Here is a 19402-nt window from a genome sequence, read left to right as displayed (position 1 = left end):
ATCCAGATACCTTCCCTTCACTACTTCTTCTGACAGGATGGAGGTTTCACCTCTCCAGGAGAAAAGATATAGCACTTCCAAGCACCAGCCTAAGACTCAAGTGGTCTAATTAAGAACAGAGAGAAAAGATCCACTTAAAACAAAAGACATGGGTCCTGTTGTGGACTGTAGTCAAACTGTCCCTGGCACTGTTCTGGAGGGAGAAAGGAGTCTTGTCCCCCTTATGCCCCCAGATGGGACTGGCTGGGATCCTCACCCAGTCCTAGTGTAAGTTAGAGCAGCATGAGGCCACTTCAGCAGCCAGGGATCACTGGGGTACAGAAACAACCCTGCTGCATCCCCTTTCCTCTGGCCATGCTCCTGCTACAGAGGCCTGTATGCCATGTGAGGATAGCTAGTTAAACCAGCATTATGGCTGTTTTGGTCCTTCAGATCCGTGCAAAGTAGATATCATATCGCCTATGATATTCATAATAAATCTAGTTTGAAACTCTGCAAAAGGTCATCCAGAAGGTTCACTCTGGATTTAGTTATGGCACATAAAAAGCATCTTGAACATAGAGGGTACCTCTTTCTCCCCTCTGATTCTTTTCAACAGAGCCTATCAGAGATGGTCTTTGGTATCAGATCTCTTGTGTTTCCCTTCCCCTGACCTGACTCTCGGCTTAGTCATACGTTCAGGTTTCTCTGATGTGCTTGTCTCATCATCCTACCAGACACCCCCTCCCCCGCACACAGAGTCGCCTAGTGTCTCTAATGCCATGTCCATTTCCTGTGTCCCAAATCCATCCAGGATTGAATTCACTGGTTTGGATAAACCGTTTCAGTTTGTTTTTTCTTCCAAAGCTTCACAACTTGACAAGTCCTTTGAAGATGTATCCACACAGTAGTTGTTTTGCATCCTATTACTCTGACACCAAAGGCTTGTCTGCCCTTTATTCTCTCCTATCATACTTTTGTATGATATTAGTCTTGGCTGGGAGGGTTAATCTGAAACCAGCTCAGTCTACTCGGATGCCCAGTGTATCTTTTTAAAAAATTATATTTCATTCTTAACATCCCATATTAAATATGAAGCACATATTAAAATTGACCTGCCACATATGGATAATCTTTCCTAATAACTCAGACCTTCAAAACACAGGGAGACATGCTGGCTCATTTCTGCAGTACCAATTCATTTGTTACAGTGTCCCTCTGACAGAATCATGGTTGAATGTAACAAGGTAATCAAAACCTGAGCATGCCATGTTATTCCATTTGTGGTCTCTTTTTCTTTGTCATAGGAGTTTAAGGCCAGAAGAGCCCATTAGATCATCAAGCATGACCTCCTCTATATCCCAAACCATTAAAGATATCCTACATTGAGCCAGAACACTTTAGCTAGACCCAAACATTTCAGTTCTCGGGAAAACTAAACAGTACGCCACAGGCAGAGAACAGGAGAGACCAAGGTGCCACCAATGCCCAAGGCCCCAGCAATGGTAGGGAACTGATTATGTGAGATTTGTGCTCCGATGATCCCAATAGGCGAATTGCACCCCATGCTACAGAGGAAGGCAAAAGCAACCCAAAGGTTTCTGCTCTGGCAATCAGTTGTACCATGAGCATGTGAGTAAGACACACGAGTCAGGCATCTCGAAAGGATTCTATGTACCACCTCCAAGCACTTATCCACTCCACCCAGTGTCCTGCCTCCAGAAGGGACCAAGCTCTGATGCTTCAGAGGAAGCTGACCTCCCTGCCCAGCAAACACATCACTGGTGTACTTTTTTCTGAATTTTCTGCAAGTTTATACTCCAGTCCTCAAAACAGACAGTGAATCAATAATATAGGTACAACCCCACTTACTGCACTGGGCTTGGTTAACCACTGCCAGCCATAACTAAGAATCGAACTAGACTCATACCCTACACTCCACAATCTATTTCACTGCTGCTAAACATTCTGCAGAATGTTTTTCTGTGAATTTGTCCCACTACCTCTCTTTGTTACTTTATTCTGTTCTATTCTTGATTATTATCATCTGCCTCTATTTCCATGATGTTATTCCCTATTACTGTTATCTTCAGTGCCCCTACATGAATCGTTTTCGAGTAGCAGCCGTGTTAGTCTGTACTCGCAAAAAGAAAAGGAGTACTAGTGGCACCTTAGAGAGTATATCTTAGCTGCAGTATTTCTGAAAGTAGTGTTGAATCTACTTGGCTAGGTTCTATTGTTTTGAACGTTAGCATTCCCATTTTTGAGACACCATTATAAATAGTCTCCTTGCCACCCCTACTAAGTCATTTGTTTACAAGACACTCAATCCTATGAGGCACTGAATGCCCTTAGCACCTCTGAAGTCTGAGGAAAGTTTAGATTCAAATCTGAACTTCATGGCTCAGGCTCACTTCTTATGTTGGTCTCTTATTTAGATATTAATTGGTAATCAACATGGTCCCTGCTTCCATAACATCTACAGTCTTTTTAATGTATTTATCCTCACAACATCCTTGTGATGTAGGGAAGTACCATGATCCCCAGTGTTACCACTGGGGAACTGAGGTCCGAAGTAACTTCCACAAAGTCACACAGGAAGCCTGTGGCAGAGAAGGGCTTTGAAACCAGGTCTCAATAGGCTAGTGCCTTAACCACTGGACCATCCTTCCTATTTGTCTGAGATATAGATCCTCAAGCTAAAAGGAAGGGACATTTATTTAAAGTAAGACATAAACCCAAAGCCAACTGGGCTTGGTGCCAGGTGTCAATGGCTTCTCTTCCTTGTACAATAATAAAGACATTTAACATTTCACACACATCCCCCTTCTCCAGAAAAATAATGAATCCCAAGCTAGGAAATGTGACCTTCAGCTTCTTTTAAAATTACTGATGCGAAGTGTTCATTGAGTAACATCTGCTCATCTGTCACTAACTTCCTCCTCCTGCCTCTAATGGCCTTTAAAAATGCATATTTTACATTAGATTTTATCGATGGCCAAATACTTTTACCTTTACTAGTGTAAAAATTTGGCTCTAAATTTACTCCATTTACTTCAACATTCCTTTCCAATTTTACTTTCTTTCATTATGCAATAATCATTCCTGTGCACAGTTTTATTTTCATTAATTACTTTGCGTCCAGTTCTGTAACATGTACTCATCCTATATACCACTTATTCATGCAAACAGTCCCACTGAAGTCTTCTGTGAGCCTCTTTTCCCATCTCTTAGGGCTGGTTTATACACTGTTTTTGTATCGGTATTAATAAATTGGTTTAGAAACTGATAATTGAGGCGATACAACCCCCTAGTGTGGACAGAGTTATACTGGTATCAAAGTGCATATATTATTACAGCTTATACAATAAATTAATAAGCTATACTGCTACAAGCATCTTTACATGGCCTAACTATGTCCACACTAGAGGCTTGTACCACTTTACCTATACCAGTTCCTAAACTGATAGAAGTATGAAAATGGTGCACAGACCAGCCCTTAGGCCACTGAACCCCTACCAGTTGGCACATATAACTAGATGGTGGGTTCAATCCAATTCCTAATAGACATGTATCCACACCACCCAAAACCACTATCATAACTTGTACCCTTGATGGCACTTGCAGCAGAGAGGACAAGGGTTCTATGGGCCATGGCGACCAGAAAAACCTTTCCCCTAGAGGTGGTCTCTTTACGTTAGGGTGTGACATCTTTCACTACCACTCACTGTGCCTGTGGCTAAATGTTCTTTTCAATCTTTCTGGGTAAATTCACTCCATTCACATAAAGCTGGATGTTTCAGGTCCTATGTGGGTGAAGTGTTGGATGGTTGGAGAGGTGAGTTTCCCCCACTCCCAATAAACCCAGTGCAATAGTTCAGCCTATGGGTTGGAATAGTGGTTGCAATGCCTCTGTACCAGTTGCATTTTTTACTGGTAACACTGAATCTGTGTAAATGCAGATCCATGGCCCTTCTCCTTTGGCCCACTCCTGGACCACCTTAACCTGCCTCCAGCATGGCCTTCCACGCTAACCTCCACAGGACTGGAATGGAGACCAATCCCACAGCATGCTTGGGACATGCTGTGCAGCTACTTAGTAGGCAGCACCCGTGTTCAGTTCCCTTGCAGAGCTTAAGGGGTGTGGAGGCCTTGCACCTGCACAACTAGGGTGAGTTTCACTCTCTTTGAATGAACAGATTATCAGTCTCCTCACGGTGCTGTGCAGCACCTTCACAAGCACGACATTTACTCAGACATTGAAAAGGAGAGATAGGGAGAACCCCTCCAGTGCCACACAACAGACCTGGCTTTACATTTTAGTCTTCACACTCTCTTTTCTTCTCTACATCCCAGCCAGAATGCCATACCTTGTATTGGGCAAATCAGATCAATAAGCACCAGTTTCACATCAGTTGCATAACAGAGATTATGTGTATCTCCCAACTAAGTTATAAAGACAAACTACTTTAGACATCACCTAGGATGCATCTCTCACATAGATTGCTGACTGGATAGATCATTTTTAAAAGACCCCAAATCATTGTCTATTACCAGTATTTTATTCCTATGCCCCTTCATACTGTTTATGTAGAAAGCAGCTAATGGACCAAATACAGATATGGTCTGAGCAGGCACAAATCCTCATGGCTGATTTTGGCCCAGTGATGTACTAGTTATTTGTCTATGTATTCCTATACAAGAGAAGCCATCCGTCACTGCTTAGCATCAGTAATCTATAACCCTCATACTTTATAGCTGTGGAAATATATATTTTTTTAATTTGTGCATCTAGTAGTCTAGAAAGAGAGAGAGAGAGAGAGAGAGAGAGGCAATTAAAAGTCCCTTGTAGCCCTGGATGCTTTCAGTTATGTATGCTCATGCAGAGAATTTTCCTCTTTACCAAATAGGTTTCAAGCAAAGCATGATGCCATATGCCACAGGCATTGTGATGGATCCATATAAAAATCTAGTTAGAGGATTTTTGAAAAGAGGTTAATTAAAAGCAATTTAATCTTAGTTTGCCAAGAAAGGGGAATGCCAAACTGCACAAAATGAAGGTGTCCTGTATGGTCTGTCTCTTTAAAAAAAATCTCTCGAGAAAAGAAAACTGGAGTGTTTTATACCCCTGCTATGAAAAATTCTAGGGTGAAATCCTGGCTCCACTGACGTCAATGGGAACTTCGCCACTGATTTCAGTGAGGCCAAGGTTTACCCTAGAGCACAATGGAATCTTTTCCAAAGGAATCTTGAAGCACATGGCCACAGGTTGCTGCTAGCTGAGTCAGCATTAAGCAGCTGACGCAAGGCAGAAAGCTGTGATAAATAACCCATTTTGGAACCCATATTTCAGAAAATGGGCCAAATTTCGTTTCCAGTTACACCACAGTGTTCTCATAACATCCAGTTGTGACCTCATGGAAGTGCGTGAAACTCTGCAAGTGAACTGAATGGCACCTGCTCAGAATTTAGTCCACTGATCAGTGGGGCTGTACTGATGTAAATGAAAGCAGGATTTAGCTCATTGTCTGTAATTTATTTATGGTTTTTTATCAATAGGATTTAGTGGCATAAGGAGAAGAAACAAGTGGTAGGAGCGGATGAACTCTCAAGAAGCAATGATCCTGTTGCCATTCACACAGTCTCAGTAATATAGATTCAGGGAAGAGAAAGACAAACAATATATGCTATATAAGCAGAACTGCCTCTAGAAGCAAAGTTTTCAAAGACTTCCACGAAATGGCAAGAGTTCTCTAATAGATATGTTTTTAAAAGGCTGCCAGTTGAAATGGAAATGGTATTCCAGATGTCATCTGTCTGGTTCTTAAGACAGAGCATAAAGCATAATCTAGTGTATAAATGTCACGATGAAACAACTGGTGCTAATTTTCCAGTTTTAAATGAGTGTGACTGTATTGCTTTTGCACTCCCTGATGACCACTATCCAAAAGACACGTTAACGCAGTTGAAGCAACTATTTTCTCTCCTGCTGTTATGACAATTCGGATCTTAACTTTTTAGAACTGATGGTCTTGCAAGGAAGTCAAGAAACTAAAGAATGCATGTCAGCAGTGATAGATGCAAAGTATTGTACAGGAGCTTAAGTAGTTTTGAGTTAGTAAGTCTAAAAAAGCCTGGATTGTTTAAATGAGCCTTAGTGTAAGGTACACATTCCAGTGCATTCTGCATAGATCTGTGCAGCCGTTCAGAGCAAACCATTTTTTCCCATTCATGAATTCTCAGTTTTTCATAATTGTTCACTTTTTGACTGCATTTCACCCAATGGGTTGTTCACAAACTACTTGTTCTGACTATATCCTCAACTATTTCTCCTTGTATTCATAATCTGTGGTGTGTGACTGGTTGCCTAAATAACATGATATTGTTTCTGTTGCCTAATTGGATTATTGCGGAAAAGGACCTAAGGGTGACAGTGGACGAGAAGCTGGATATGAGTCAGCAGTGTGCCCTTGTTGCCAAGAAGGCCAATGGCATTTTGGGATGTATAAGTAGGGGCATAGCGAGCAGATCGAGGGACGTGATCGTCCCCCTCTATTCGACATTGGTGAGGCCTCATCCGGAGTACTGTGTCCAGTTTTGGGCCCCACACTACAAGAAGGATGTGGATAAATTGGAAAGAGTCCAGCGAAGGGCAACAAAAATGATTAGGGGTCTGGAACACATGAGTTTTGAGGAGAGGCTGAGGGAACTGGGATTGTTTAGTCTGCGGAACAGAAGAATGAGGGGGGATTTGATAGCTGCTTTCAACTACCTGAGAGGTGGTTCCAGAGAGGATGGTTCTAGACTATTCTCAGTGGTGAAAGAGGACAGGACAAAGAGTAATGGTCTCAAGTTGCAGTGGGGGAGGTTTAGGTTGGATATTAGGAAAAACTTTTTCACTAGGAGGGTGGTGAAACACTGGAATGCGTTGCCTAGGGAGGTGGTGGAATCTCCTTCCTTAGAAGTTTTTAAGGTCAGGCTTGACAAAGCCCTGGCTGGGATGATTTAATTGGGGATCGGTCCTGCTTTTGAGCAGGGGGTTGGACTAGATGACCTCCTGAGGTCCCTTCCAACCCTGATATTCTATGATTCTATGATTCTATTGAAGTGTAATCAAGGATGTGAACATAGAGGAATAGCATAGAGTGAATAATCCCATTTGTATGTTAAATACCTGTGTTCACATGAGAATCTCTGCATCTGCATGAAGTACAACCATTCCCCAAATGTGTGTTAACAAAACCATGCTTGCACCAACGTTCTCATGACACTGACCTTGGCTAACCCAAACAGCTATTTGGGAATTGATCTGAAACTTGTTTTGTAGTATTTGTCTAGCTCAGACTATGAAGGTAAGAGTAAAAAGTTGGACAGCAAATCTTCAGGCAGGGAAATTCTGCTGTTCTTTGATAACTGCAGAGACGTGACTCAAAATCATTCTTCTGCCACCAAATTGTACAAGGTTAATTTGTCTAGTGTATCAGTGCATGATCCACAACTGCAACCTACATAATTAAAAACAATTACTATTACATAATCATTCACACTGCTCATACTGATCAGAAGGGAACTGTTAACCCTTCAAGAACCATCCTGGGCATTTGCTAAATGAAGCTTTTTATACAGCAAACCAGTGTACAATATTTAGCACTATGCTTTTCCCAAGACCTTGAACAGCCATTAGGTAATGATCTCACATATTTGGAACTCCTTTGCTGGTTTCACTCCTGCAACTTCTGAGAAACAAACAGCAGAACAATGCTTCAGTGAACCATAATACAGCAACCACTGGTAACTAAAATATGCAAGGATGTAATGCTGTAGCTGTTCTCAAGAGGTGATGGCATGATGATGAACACAGTCATTCTGTCTGATACTCAAGGGGATGCCAAATATGATCAACAAGATCTGATATGGTACAGAAAATGGAGAGACTGAACACTAGGTAGTTTTTATGAATCTGAATCGTGCCTGGAGCTTCTGTCTGTCACGCTGGAAAGTAAATTTGAAATGACTTTGAGAAATGCTCCTCTGATCCCTTCAAAGAAAAGATTCCAGCTGAGTTCAGCTGGAGACTTTCCTGGGCAAGGGTTGCAAGACAGAGCAGTTTGAGTTCTCTTGTTCAAAATAACACGCCTTAGATAATAATCATCATACTCTACTTTTATTATTAAGACTCTTTGATAAAATAATGAATAAATCATTTATACAAAGCCATAAATGTACTCTGCACACTATGGGCTAAAATCTGTTCTCATCAGACCAGTATAAATCCCTACCACCACTGACCCTATTACGTTTTTATTACTGCTTGGCTTCTTTCTCATTCTAGCTCTTGTTATACACATACAAAAGATTTATTATAAGAATATTATGGGCTAGACAATGGCTTAATGCCACTATCCTCATTAGAGGGGTTGCAGAGATGAGAAGGGACAGTGCACCGACAGCAGCTCCTAGGGCAAAACATCACGAGGAGCTCTGGAAGAGCAACAGCAGCATCAACAGCAGCATCTGCTAGACCCTTTAATAACATCCACTGTACACTTCCCATTCCCCAGCCCATTTTTCCTTTCCCCTCTACCGGTTTTCTGCTCCTGTTGGCGCTAGATTCCTGAAGCTTTTGAGCACCAAGTGCAAAAGGATTAAGATTGTGCCTTGTTCCGGTGCAGGGGTACAAGAAGGATGGGGAAAGGCCCACTTCCCTTTTGGGCCTGATCCAGAAGTTACTGAAATCAGTGCATAGACTCCGACTGATATCAATGGGCTTTGGATCAGGCCCTTTGTACACCCACATCTTTGCTGCTATTAAAATAAATTTGTGTGTGTATACACACAGAAATATACATACAAGCTTAAGAGTGCACTAAGAATTTCCTAAATTGTTTTGGAATTTACTAATGCGATATAAGCACTTTCCTTCATGATCATCTCACAGTGGTGTTGTATGATCATTTACTAAAAACAGTATGAAACATTCTAGGTCTCTCTTCCTAAGTTCAGAGAAATATGGGACTTTGCAGTTATTTGGCAAAGATACAGCAGGCCGTATCTTTAAAGGTAGTTAGACACCTAAAGATGCAGATACTCGTCTAGTGGGATTTTCACCATGGAACTCAATGGGGTATAGGTGCTTTAGGCACTTAAATACCTTTGAAAATCTGGCCCTGCAACATTTTGTAAATAATTATGATCTGTTAAAAGCATCAGTGCAATAACCTATTGGAACCTCAGATTCTTGACCAGAAAAAAATGTTATTAGCAATTGTCAAGTGGTGATTTAAAACCCCAAATTTCCCATATGCACCACTTGGTTGATGTGGACTTCCTTATGGGGGAAAGCTCTCATTGACTTAACTTCTCAAGTAAGAACTATTGAGGTTAGCCCTCAAGGGAAAATTCTTCTCCCTTTCCCACTAACATAGGTCCCACTAAAAGTAGCTCAGTTCAGTTAAGTGGGAGAGAGGAGAGAATGGGGGGATTCTCCAGAGGGGAGTCAGCATTGCAGAGATCAGCTCCTTGGAGGACAAACAAGAAGGTTTTGGAGTGGGGCCAGTGGATCAGCTGCCCCATGAATCCATCAATTATCCTCAAGCTTGTTATGGCAGACAAAACCACTGCTAACTCTAGAGTTCAGATCCAAGAAACAGGTTTATGTCAGCATAGGTACAAAGAGCCACACCCCAGTGATCTGTTAAAGGTGACCAGCCATTGATCTAGCTGAGTATATAGACACACGGTTGTACACAGACAAGGCTCTACACAAACAAAGGTAAAAACTTACATCTCAGTACTCTCTTTTATACCCAAGATGATACCCTACTTCTATCAACACTCCTCTCCTCTGATTCATTACATATTAATAACTAATAATGTTTTATGAGCAAATATGAGATTCTGCATTACACCCTAAATTATATAACTTATTAGCAATAACAAAACTATCAATCTTAATATTTGACAGTGACTTTTGGGACTTTGGAAATTTTCTTTGTTTACCCTGGTTATATTTGGCTGGACTATTGTAACCTCTCTCTGTTACTTCATCCTTGGACCATCATACCCAAAGATGGGACATTCCAGAAGTGAAATAACAGGATATTAAGAAAGCCAAAAACGTTGTTTTGCACTCGTTACTGAAAAAGGGTTATTCTAAGGTCTGATGAACCAACTAAACTAGGTCTACATTTATATTGATTGTGTACTTGCTTTTATATCACATATTAGCTAATAAAATATACATGAGCCATTAAATACCTGATTAAATTCACTGAGGTCCTTACTATTTAATATGAGGTAAGTTCACCTAATCATTCTCCTAAAAACCAGGAGTCAGGGTCTGCTGCTACTTCCACTGAAGTTAGTAAGAGTTCTTCAGTTCACTTAACTGCAAGCAGAATCAGGTCTCAGGTAACTGGTATAGCATTTCTTCTACAATGGAAATCTATAAGTGGAAAAGTTACCTTCACTGCCAAACTTCAGTGAATTGCAACAGAAATAACTCATCACTCTGGTACTCATGTAGAGCAACGTTACTGTTGTTATTTTATTAATTGTTTCTACTGCAGTAACGCCCAAAGGTCCCAGTGAGGATTATTGTGGGCACTCTACAAACCCAGTATTCTTCGGTTCTTCTGTTTAAAACCCTAAAAACAACTTTCTTTCAGGGTTTCTTGGTTTTTAATTGGTGTCACCTTTGAGTTTAAAAGGCACTAATAGGCCCACTATGCAAAATCTGATGCTTTCTATCAATTTTATTTAATGCCCCCTGCAATGCTGCAGTGTGTCTTTATCCCATGCTTATGTTAGTAAAATTGAGCTGTGTAAACTCAGTGTTTTTAACTCTAATCTGCAAAGGGAGTATGTTATTTATATCTTCTTGACACACTGATATGAGCATTTGAGGGTAGGCTTTAGCAGGGAAAAATTATCTCTCAATCCACTTATAATGAACAATGAATGTGTCAAGTATCAGGGGGTAGCCGTGTTAGTCTGTATCCACAAAAACAACAAGGAGTCTGGTGGCACTTTAAAGACTAACAGATTTATCTGGGCATAAGATTTTGTGGGTAAAAACCCCACTTCTTCAGGTTTTTACCCACGAAAGCTTATGCCCAAATAAATCTGTTAGTCTTTAAGGTGCCACCGGACTCCCTTGTTGTTTTAATGAATGTGTGTTCACTAACCTCTTTCCTTGATACAAATACCAATTGAAAACGCGGTTGGATTAGAAAAAGCAATTCACAAAAGCTTTGCTGTTGCCACACAGGACAGTTGGTAACTTTGAACCAGGCTGGTGACAAGAAGAAACCATGGTTAAAGGCAAAAAGGACCAAGATGCCAATGCTGTCCTTACTTATATCGGTGCAACTCCCACTGAAAACAGTGGGAGTTCCATTTGTGTAAATGAGGGAAAATTTGGGCCCGTGGTTGTTCAGACCTAATCACCATGCTCTTCACTGGTTTGATTAGAGGATCACATAATTAACAAGGCAAATGCTAATGTTTCCCTCTGCAGCCTTTTGGAGCTAACTCAAGGAAACCAGAATTACCAATATGAAGAAAAACAACATAGATTATATGGGCCAAATTCTGACTGGTGCTGCACAAAGGTGCTGCATATTTTTGGCATACAGGAGCTGGGAAGCTTTTCCACAGGACAGGAGATTTACATTACAGGACATAACCTACTGATCAGGGGATATAATCCATCCACAGATGTACATACATCCTCAAATTGGCTATGGCTTATATGCACATCCCTTGAACAGACTGTACCTGCTCTTAGATTATGTGAGGATGTTGGTCTTGGCAAAGATACAGGCAAATATTAATCTTGCTTTTATGTGCACCTATTTGGGAGTCCACTACATCCGTTTCCAAGTACCAGTCAGAATTTGGACTGTTAGTGTTTTCTTAGTTCTGGATAATTGTACTTTACACAACATCTGTTACTCAGATCAAAACAATGCAAACATGACAGGTATTTCACTCCACTACAAGAGCAACATGCCTAACTAACTATTTTAACAGAGCTGTTGAAATTAGCCTACCAGATTAAACGTCTTTAAAGACCATGGGGGAACCTGGTCTATATGTCAAAAGGCCCCCAAAGTACTTCACCCATTTTGAGCCTGATCCTGAAAGCACTTTTACACATAGATAACTCTGTTCACATCAGTAGACCCACAGAAGTCCTATGTGTATGTATTTGCAGAACGGGATCCTTCAACTGAAATGCAAATGATGCACATGGATCATTTAATCCATAACTGAAATTCAGCCACCTCTAGGGAACAACACAGCAACTCTTCAGCAGCGCACAGCCAGGCTGTCTAACAGGGACAGGAAGTGGATAACCTATGCAATTATCAGTTCAGGGAAAAATTAGGGAGACTGAATGTAATTATCTGATTTGGAACTTGGCCAGAACATCAGAGCTAATACTATGTTCTTGCAAAATTGCCAGGGGAATGTTAATAACTACAAGTGGTCAGGATCTCTGCTTTACCTGACATGTGGCACCTCCAAACACAGCAGTGCCACTTAGCTACACACATGAAATACCATGCCAGCTCTTTTTGTTCAAAAATCTATTTTCTGGAAAGATGAATGAGTAAAGGTCTAAGGGTGGGATTTTCAAAAGCATTCACACTGGCCTAACTCCCCTCCCACTGATGTGGGACTTCTATTACTGATTCCAATGGGAGCTGAGTTAAGTAAATACATCACGTTGTTAAAAATCCTACCCCACAGTCATAACTTACCTTCACTCCATGCCTGAAACTCCCATGAAGCTCAGAGATAGGTCTGACCCCAGGGCAGTGGCACACACAGTGTCCAATAAAATGTAAAAGCTTTGCAACAGATTTTAAGTTCTAAAATGATTTTAGAAGGTGACTAAGGCCTTGATCCTGCAACCACCTATGTAGGGTTTTAACTCTACTCAAGTGAGTAAAAGTATGCACTTGTGTAAATGTTTGCCAGATTGGAACCTAATTTAATGGTCCATGGGTCTGTCCTGAAGTTCTCTCGTCCTGCAAAAGTCCCCACCAAAGGAACAGGCCTCAGAAGAGTAGCTAATATCTATCTTAGAAAATATGTCAATACCTTTTACATCGTGGACAGCGCACTGTTGAAAAGGAGAGGTTTGATCTGGTAAATAATATGGGCCTTAAAAGTTACTTAAATAATATTAAGATATGTTTGCTTATTTAAATTATAGTGAAATGGCTTTGAAGGAGCTAGGTCATGCACTTCTCTGAGTATTGTCTCTTTGTGTCTTTCTGACTGCCTTGAAAGGTTCAATTCTGCTTTCCTCTCACCCTTTGATTTGGGGTGCACAAGTAGCATAGAATTTTGCTGTAAAAATGTGATGTAGCAGTGGAAAGTGGATTACACCTATAATATGCCTTTCTTTCAAAACTACATTTCCCTTCATAACTTGTTTAGGATTTCCCTAATATTTCTTTGTTGAAATAATAAATGAAGTGGCATGAAATTAAGAAAAAAACAGGAGTAAGCACTGGTTAAACTGGAACTGCACTTGCATATATCAAGGCTGCAGTGGCCCTGCATCTTGCTTATTTTGCCCCATACAAAGCTGCACATGTGAGCACTAAGAGAGAACACATACCCAGCTTGGTATTTGAGGGATAAGTTCTAAAAAGAATGAGAGAGGAATCTAAACCCAAGACTTACAAGAAAAAAGAACTTTTTAAAAACGGAGTCATTTTCTGGAGTTCCTTGTAACATTTCAAATACTGCATGTACTATAAAGTAACAATTTAAAAAGTAGACACTAGTATGTTATGGCTCTGATTTAGCAAATCTCTTAAGTATGTGCCTGACTTCAGTAGGGCATGAGCACAAGCTTAAAGTTCAGCATGTGCTTAAGTGCTTTCCTGAATCAGGGCTCATTTAAGCTAGTCTTGCAGTGTTTATTGCATTCAAAGGAAAACTACAGGTTGGGCTCAGTGTGAATATGCAAAATGGGTAAATTCTCAATCTATATAATAAACAAATGTCATGCATTATATTGTTGTATGTGTAAATGTTTACATCGTGCAAAAGTTTTCCAAGAACATAACTGAATCGCAACAATTGCTTAATAAAACATTGCATTTGTAAACATTCATATTAAAGTAATTGGACTTGAGAAATTTTTCTGTAAATTCTAGTTTTATGTAGACGGGCAAGACCTAGAGAAAAAGGAAAATGAGTATTAGCATGCTGGAGTTTATGCATAAGAATGGATGTAATCCTGCATTATTCCACCATCAGTGACTTCAGTGGGAGTTTTGTCTGAGTAAGGAGCGCAGGATCAGATGTTATATAGAATGGTCAATATTTTCAAATATATGTGCCTAAAATTAGCTACTTAAATCCATATTTAGGCCCCAGTTCAACAAAACGCTTAGGTGTATGCTTCCCTTTAAACCAATGGGCGCTATGAGTGCTCAGGAACTCTTAAAACTTGACTGGTTTTATTTAGGTGCCGACTTTTAAGCAATTTTATATACTGCATAATTTGTAGATGATGAACTAGTGACAGAGAGATGTAAGCATTTCCAATTATCATAGCGTTCCCCAAAGTTAGCAGAACTGTTACCATATTTCACTGACTAGTTCACTTTGAAGAAAAACAAAGTAGACCCAAAAGGACATGAAGTGCCTGTGATGCTTCGGCATTTTTTGTCGGTACCTGGGTGGATACTGTAGTTGCATAAAACTGGTAGTTTGCCTTCCAAGGTGGTTTAAATAAACTTCATAGGAGATCAGCCCATTATAGATTCATTCTTTATTTTTCTTTGTCTGACTCACTTAAAAACTCAATAATTAAGCAGTTACTAATTATGAAGATGCTTTATAAAAGCTTTTTTTAGTCTTTTTACTGGTACCCTTAAGGATCTTAATGATTCCTGTCGGGACAGCAGCAGAACAAAACTGCATTAAAGAGCTTAATTGGACAAGTTGTTTCTTTGTTTGTTACATTTGACAAATATACTGAATATAATTTTTAATTCAGTAAGCTTTGTAAGTGAGGTTGGTTAGTGTTTAGTTAATTTTTGATTAGTGACATTAGCCTAACTACCAGCAAAATGCTTTTAAAAGTTGTGTATTTTATTAGAAAATGTTTGTATGTTTAGATCTGATTTTTCTATTATAACTCTAGTGCTAAATTAATTTTGAAAATAGTAGTTGTTAAACTGTCCTGTTTTATGACTCATGTAATATACTGAAACTGCCAAGGATATCAATACACCATCACATTTCCCTTTTAACATTTGTAATATATTTATTCAAAGTTTACAATTTATTCTTCACAACAAAATAACTCTACTTTGTATAATGATACAAATATACTTTGCCCACTGTCCAAAGTCAGTCATATTATTTATACAACTATTTTTGTGTTACTGTAAAACAATACACACTTTAACCTACTTCTAACCTAAAAAGTAGCAGTATGCTTATTTCCACCTATTAATTTTCTTGTTAAATCCTATTTATTCTTTAATCACAAATAATAGTATGATACAACTGTTATCATTTGCAGAGATTAAGTAATACAATTAAGTGGAAGGCAGCAACTAGTCTACATTCAGTTTTGGAAAGTAGAGGGTGCTGAATCAGGGTAGTTATTTAACTTGTTTGTTATACAAAAGTTTGACATTGACTTAAGTCTGTAGTAACTGTTCCGCATGTCTTGAAACATTGCATTCAGAATCACACAAAACAGTACTTACTAGTACTGTACTGCAGTTGCTATGTAAACATCCTTGACACTCACACATGCTACATGCCAGACTGGTGCCACTGTAACTAATAAATGTGTTTGATCGTTTAACTCAATGAACAAGAAGCCGGATTGGGTCCCAATGCAAAGAAACAGCTTCGTGAGGTCAGTGTCAACTTCTATGCTGCTTTACTAGTTCCTCCTGTTCTCCAGCATACAGCTGGCTTTTTAAGGAAGAGCCACATGAAGGAGAGTGAGAGTCAAGGTTACAGTAATCACGTCCAAAGCACTAGTGAGTTAGCAGCAGGGAGAGGCATCTTCAGTGATGTAGATCGATAGCACCAGAAGCCAAGATTTCTACCTAAAATGTTGAAGTCGCTTAGACATGTGTTTGAAATTCCACCCTACAGAGTCATCCTGGTACTTAGCGAGATGAATCCCCGTCCCATAATATGGAGCGGGAGGGAACAGAAACCGACCACTTCTGAACACAACGCGTCTATGCAATAAGAGGAAATTAATGCATGGCTTTAGTGTGGAATGAAATATATGCAGAGTTTGCAAAGCATTTACTCTGCCTCTCCCCTTATTGTTTGCCCTTCACATGACATACATGGAGGGATGCATCAAGAGGGTGGCCAGAGACGCGGGTCAGTTGACAACAAACCACGAACGTTTGCTCTGAAATGATCACTTGAACCTATTTGAATGATCATAAATTAACATAAATGTCTAAGCGAAAGAAATGAACAAATAAACATCAAACTTCACCTAGTTATAAAGTTGGCAGATTTTCACATCCCTCCTTTTTTTAGCTAACCCGGGTCGAGTTTTTCCCTCAACTCCGAATGCCACGATCATATTGCACCAATTCACCTGTTGCATGGTGCGAAAGCAGAACCACCCCCTCCCCTCTTACAGACATCCCACAGAAACTTAAGAGAATCACCTTTCTCCAGACCCAGCTAAGCGTGCTTCCCATAGGGTAGCCTACTAGCAACCTCTTACCTGCATGTGTCCTTGGTACATTCTGCTTTGCCTGGTTCGGATCCCTCTAAGGCCGACACGTTGTGGAGGGTTTTTTTACTATGCACTTGCAAAAAAAAAAAAAAAAGGGAGGGAGCCAAGACTGAATTATTGTTTTTGCAAAGGGCTCAGTTTGCGCTGGAAGCTGCTGCTTTGTTGTTTTCAGCTGCCCTGGGTGACCCGCACTGCTTTCTTTTTAATGCAGTGCTGCAAACTGCATAGGAGCTGTTCCTTCTTGGGGTGCTGTGAGGGAAGGCAGGCAGGACTGAGGCACAAGGAGAGCAGGGAGCTTGCAATGCAAACCAGGAGCTCAGAGAGTACGAGGAGGAGGGAATGCAAACTCTTGCTCTCGCTGGAGCCTCTACAACTCTCCTCTCCTTTTCAGCCGAACTCTTTCTGGCTTTCTGCTTGGCTCCTTCATTTCTCTCCCTGTCCAAAGCGTCCCCTCCCGTACATCCTCCTCCTGGAGGGAGCCACAGCCTCCCTCCCCTCCCCCTGCAGAGAAGGGAGCGCGCGGCATCCGGGGAACGTTCTCAAGAGCGGCGCGCGCGGCCAGTGAGGTGCCCACGTTCTGTCTGCAAACCCAGGGAGAGAGGGAAAAGCTGGATCGAGGGGGATCCCGAGGGATCCCGCCGTTTCCTGACGGTCTGTGGCCCCAAGCTCCCAAACTACTGCATCAAAATAGCGAGCAAGTCTATCGGCTCCTACTGCGCTAGAAAATAGCCGGGCCCCGGAGTATCCTGGAGCACGAGCATCGCAAAAACCTGGAACTGGCACCAGGCTTCTGCTGGATACAAGCATATTTTAATCCAGAAAGCCCATACAAGTAGTGTGTAGTAGTGAGTCAGCAGTGTGCCCTTGTTGCCAAGAAGGCCAATGGCATTTTGGGATGTATAAGTAGGGGCATAGCGAGCAGATCGAGGGACGTGATCGTTCCCCTCTATTCGACATTGGTGAGGCCTCATCTGGAGTACTGTGTCCAGTTTTGGGCCCCACACTACAAGAAGGATGTGGATAAATTGGAGAGAGTCCAGCGAAGGGCAACAAAAATGATTAGGGGACTGGAACACATGAGTTATGAGGAGAGGCTGAGGGAGCTGGGATTGTTTAGCCTGCAGAAGAGAAGAATGAGGGGGGATTTGATAGCTGCTTTCAACTACCTGAAAGGGGGTTCCAAAGAGGATGGCTCTAGACTGTTCTCAATGGTAGCAGATGACAGAACGAGGAGTAATGGTCTCAAGTTGCAGTGGGGGAGGTTTAGATTGGATATTAGGAAAAACTTTTTCACTAAGAGGGTGGTGAAACACTGGAATGCGTTACCTAGGGAGGTGGTAGAATCTCCTTCCTTAGAGGTTTTTAAGGTCAGGCTTGACAAAGCCCTGGCTGGGATGATTTAACTGGGAATTGGTCCTGCTTTGAGCAGGGGGTTGGACTAGATGACCTTCTGGGGTCCCTTCCAACCCTGATATTCTATGATTCTATGATTCTATGAAGCCTAGCGGGCAGAGGAGAAAGTAAGCTGGTCCGGTCCCGCGTACTGGCAAGAGCCCGTGCGCCGTGCCGGACCGGCTTCCCCAGGCTGGTGATTTAAATGGCCCTGGGCTCCCTGCAGCGGCTGGAGCCCCAGGCTCTTTAAATCGCCACCCGAGCCCCGCTGCCTTCACAACGTCCCACCTTAGTCCAAGCTGAACCTGTTCCATACCTTTAATCATTTTTGTTGCCCTTCTGTGTATCTATCTTTTTTGAGATGGGGTGACCAGACTTGCACACAATATTCTAGATGTGGGGGTACCATGGATTTATTTAGAGGCATTATGATATTTTCTGTCTTACTATTTATCCCTTTCCTAATGGTTCCGAACATTCTGTTTGCTTTTTTGACTGCTGCTGCAGGCTGAGCGGATGTTTTCAGAGAACTGTCCACAGTGACCAAGTAGCTCCCAACCCACTGTACACATCTGGTCCTTGAGCACATGAGCCCTTGAAAAATCCAAATATGGACCTGGATCCAGCAAGGTCTAGCCCATTTTTTCATGTAGACTTCCATAATTTTACCTTCTAGATAGACAGCAAAGGTAGAATCCTGTTATATCAGATAAACTTGTGTCAGATAAATGCTAAGATTTTCAAAGGAATCTAAGGGATTTAGACACACGTTTTCTATTAAAGGGTGTTTAAAAATTAACAAACGTGTTTGTTTAAATCTCTTAGGCTGCTTTGAAAATATCAGTCAAGGGTTGATGAGTTTAAACCACTTCTAAAGTGATCATCAACACCTGCTAACTCAGTTTGACTGCCACTTTTCAGTGTTATAGTATGGAATTGGGCTGTATCTATAAAGCTCAAGATAAAAGATTTAGGTTATGAAAGCTTCTCTTGAAATACAATGCATTGGATATAAGTATCTCTGATGGGAAAAGTTAGCTACATTTGCTCTAAATCTGGAAGGAAATATTGAGGAATATAGGTGAAAAAATGGACTAAACCTTTCAGGGACCCAGGTCCAAGTGCTAGCTGTACGTCTTTAAAATGATATTGAGCAGAGAAGTATTGGGGGAGGAGGGCTGTATTTTTTGCAGTGCAATTGGAGCAGCAGCTTCACTGCTTCTCTATTTAACTGGGGTTAAAACTGGAATTTTAGGGAGTAGGATATAAATT

At 41.1% G+C, this 19402-nt stretch overlaps 1 protein-coding gene across 3 annotated transcripts in view; it reads right to left on the bottom strand.

Annotated features, from left to right (window-relative positions):
* Positions 1-17494, bottom strand: part of PEX5L (peroxisomal biogenesis factor 5 like) — a 178064-nt gene extending 160570 nt beyond the window's left edge. For all 3 annotated transcript variants that reach the window (XM_048864343.2, XM_048864344.2, XM_048864345.2), the window contains exon 1: positions 16727-17494. In XM_048864343.2, coding sequence (XP_048720300.1) covers positions 16727-16747 — 21 coding nt within the window. In that variant the 5' untranslated portion in view covers positions 16748-17494. The remainder of the gene's footprint in view (positions 1-16726) is intronic.
* Positions 17495-19402: the final 1908 nt, after the last annotated feature.

The sequence above is a fragment of the Caretta caretta genome, chromosome 9 (genome assembly GCF_965140235.1).
Source record: "Caretta caretta isolate rCarCar2 chromosome 9, rCarCar1.hap1, whole genome shotgun sequence".
Classification (NCBI taxonomy): domain Eukaryota; kingdom Metazoa; phylum Chordata; order Testudines; family Cheloniidae; genus Caretta; species Caretta caretta.
The sequence above is the reverse complement of the archived record's forward strand: the minus strand, read 5'-3'. Positions and strand labels throughout refer to the sequence as shown.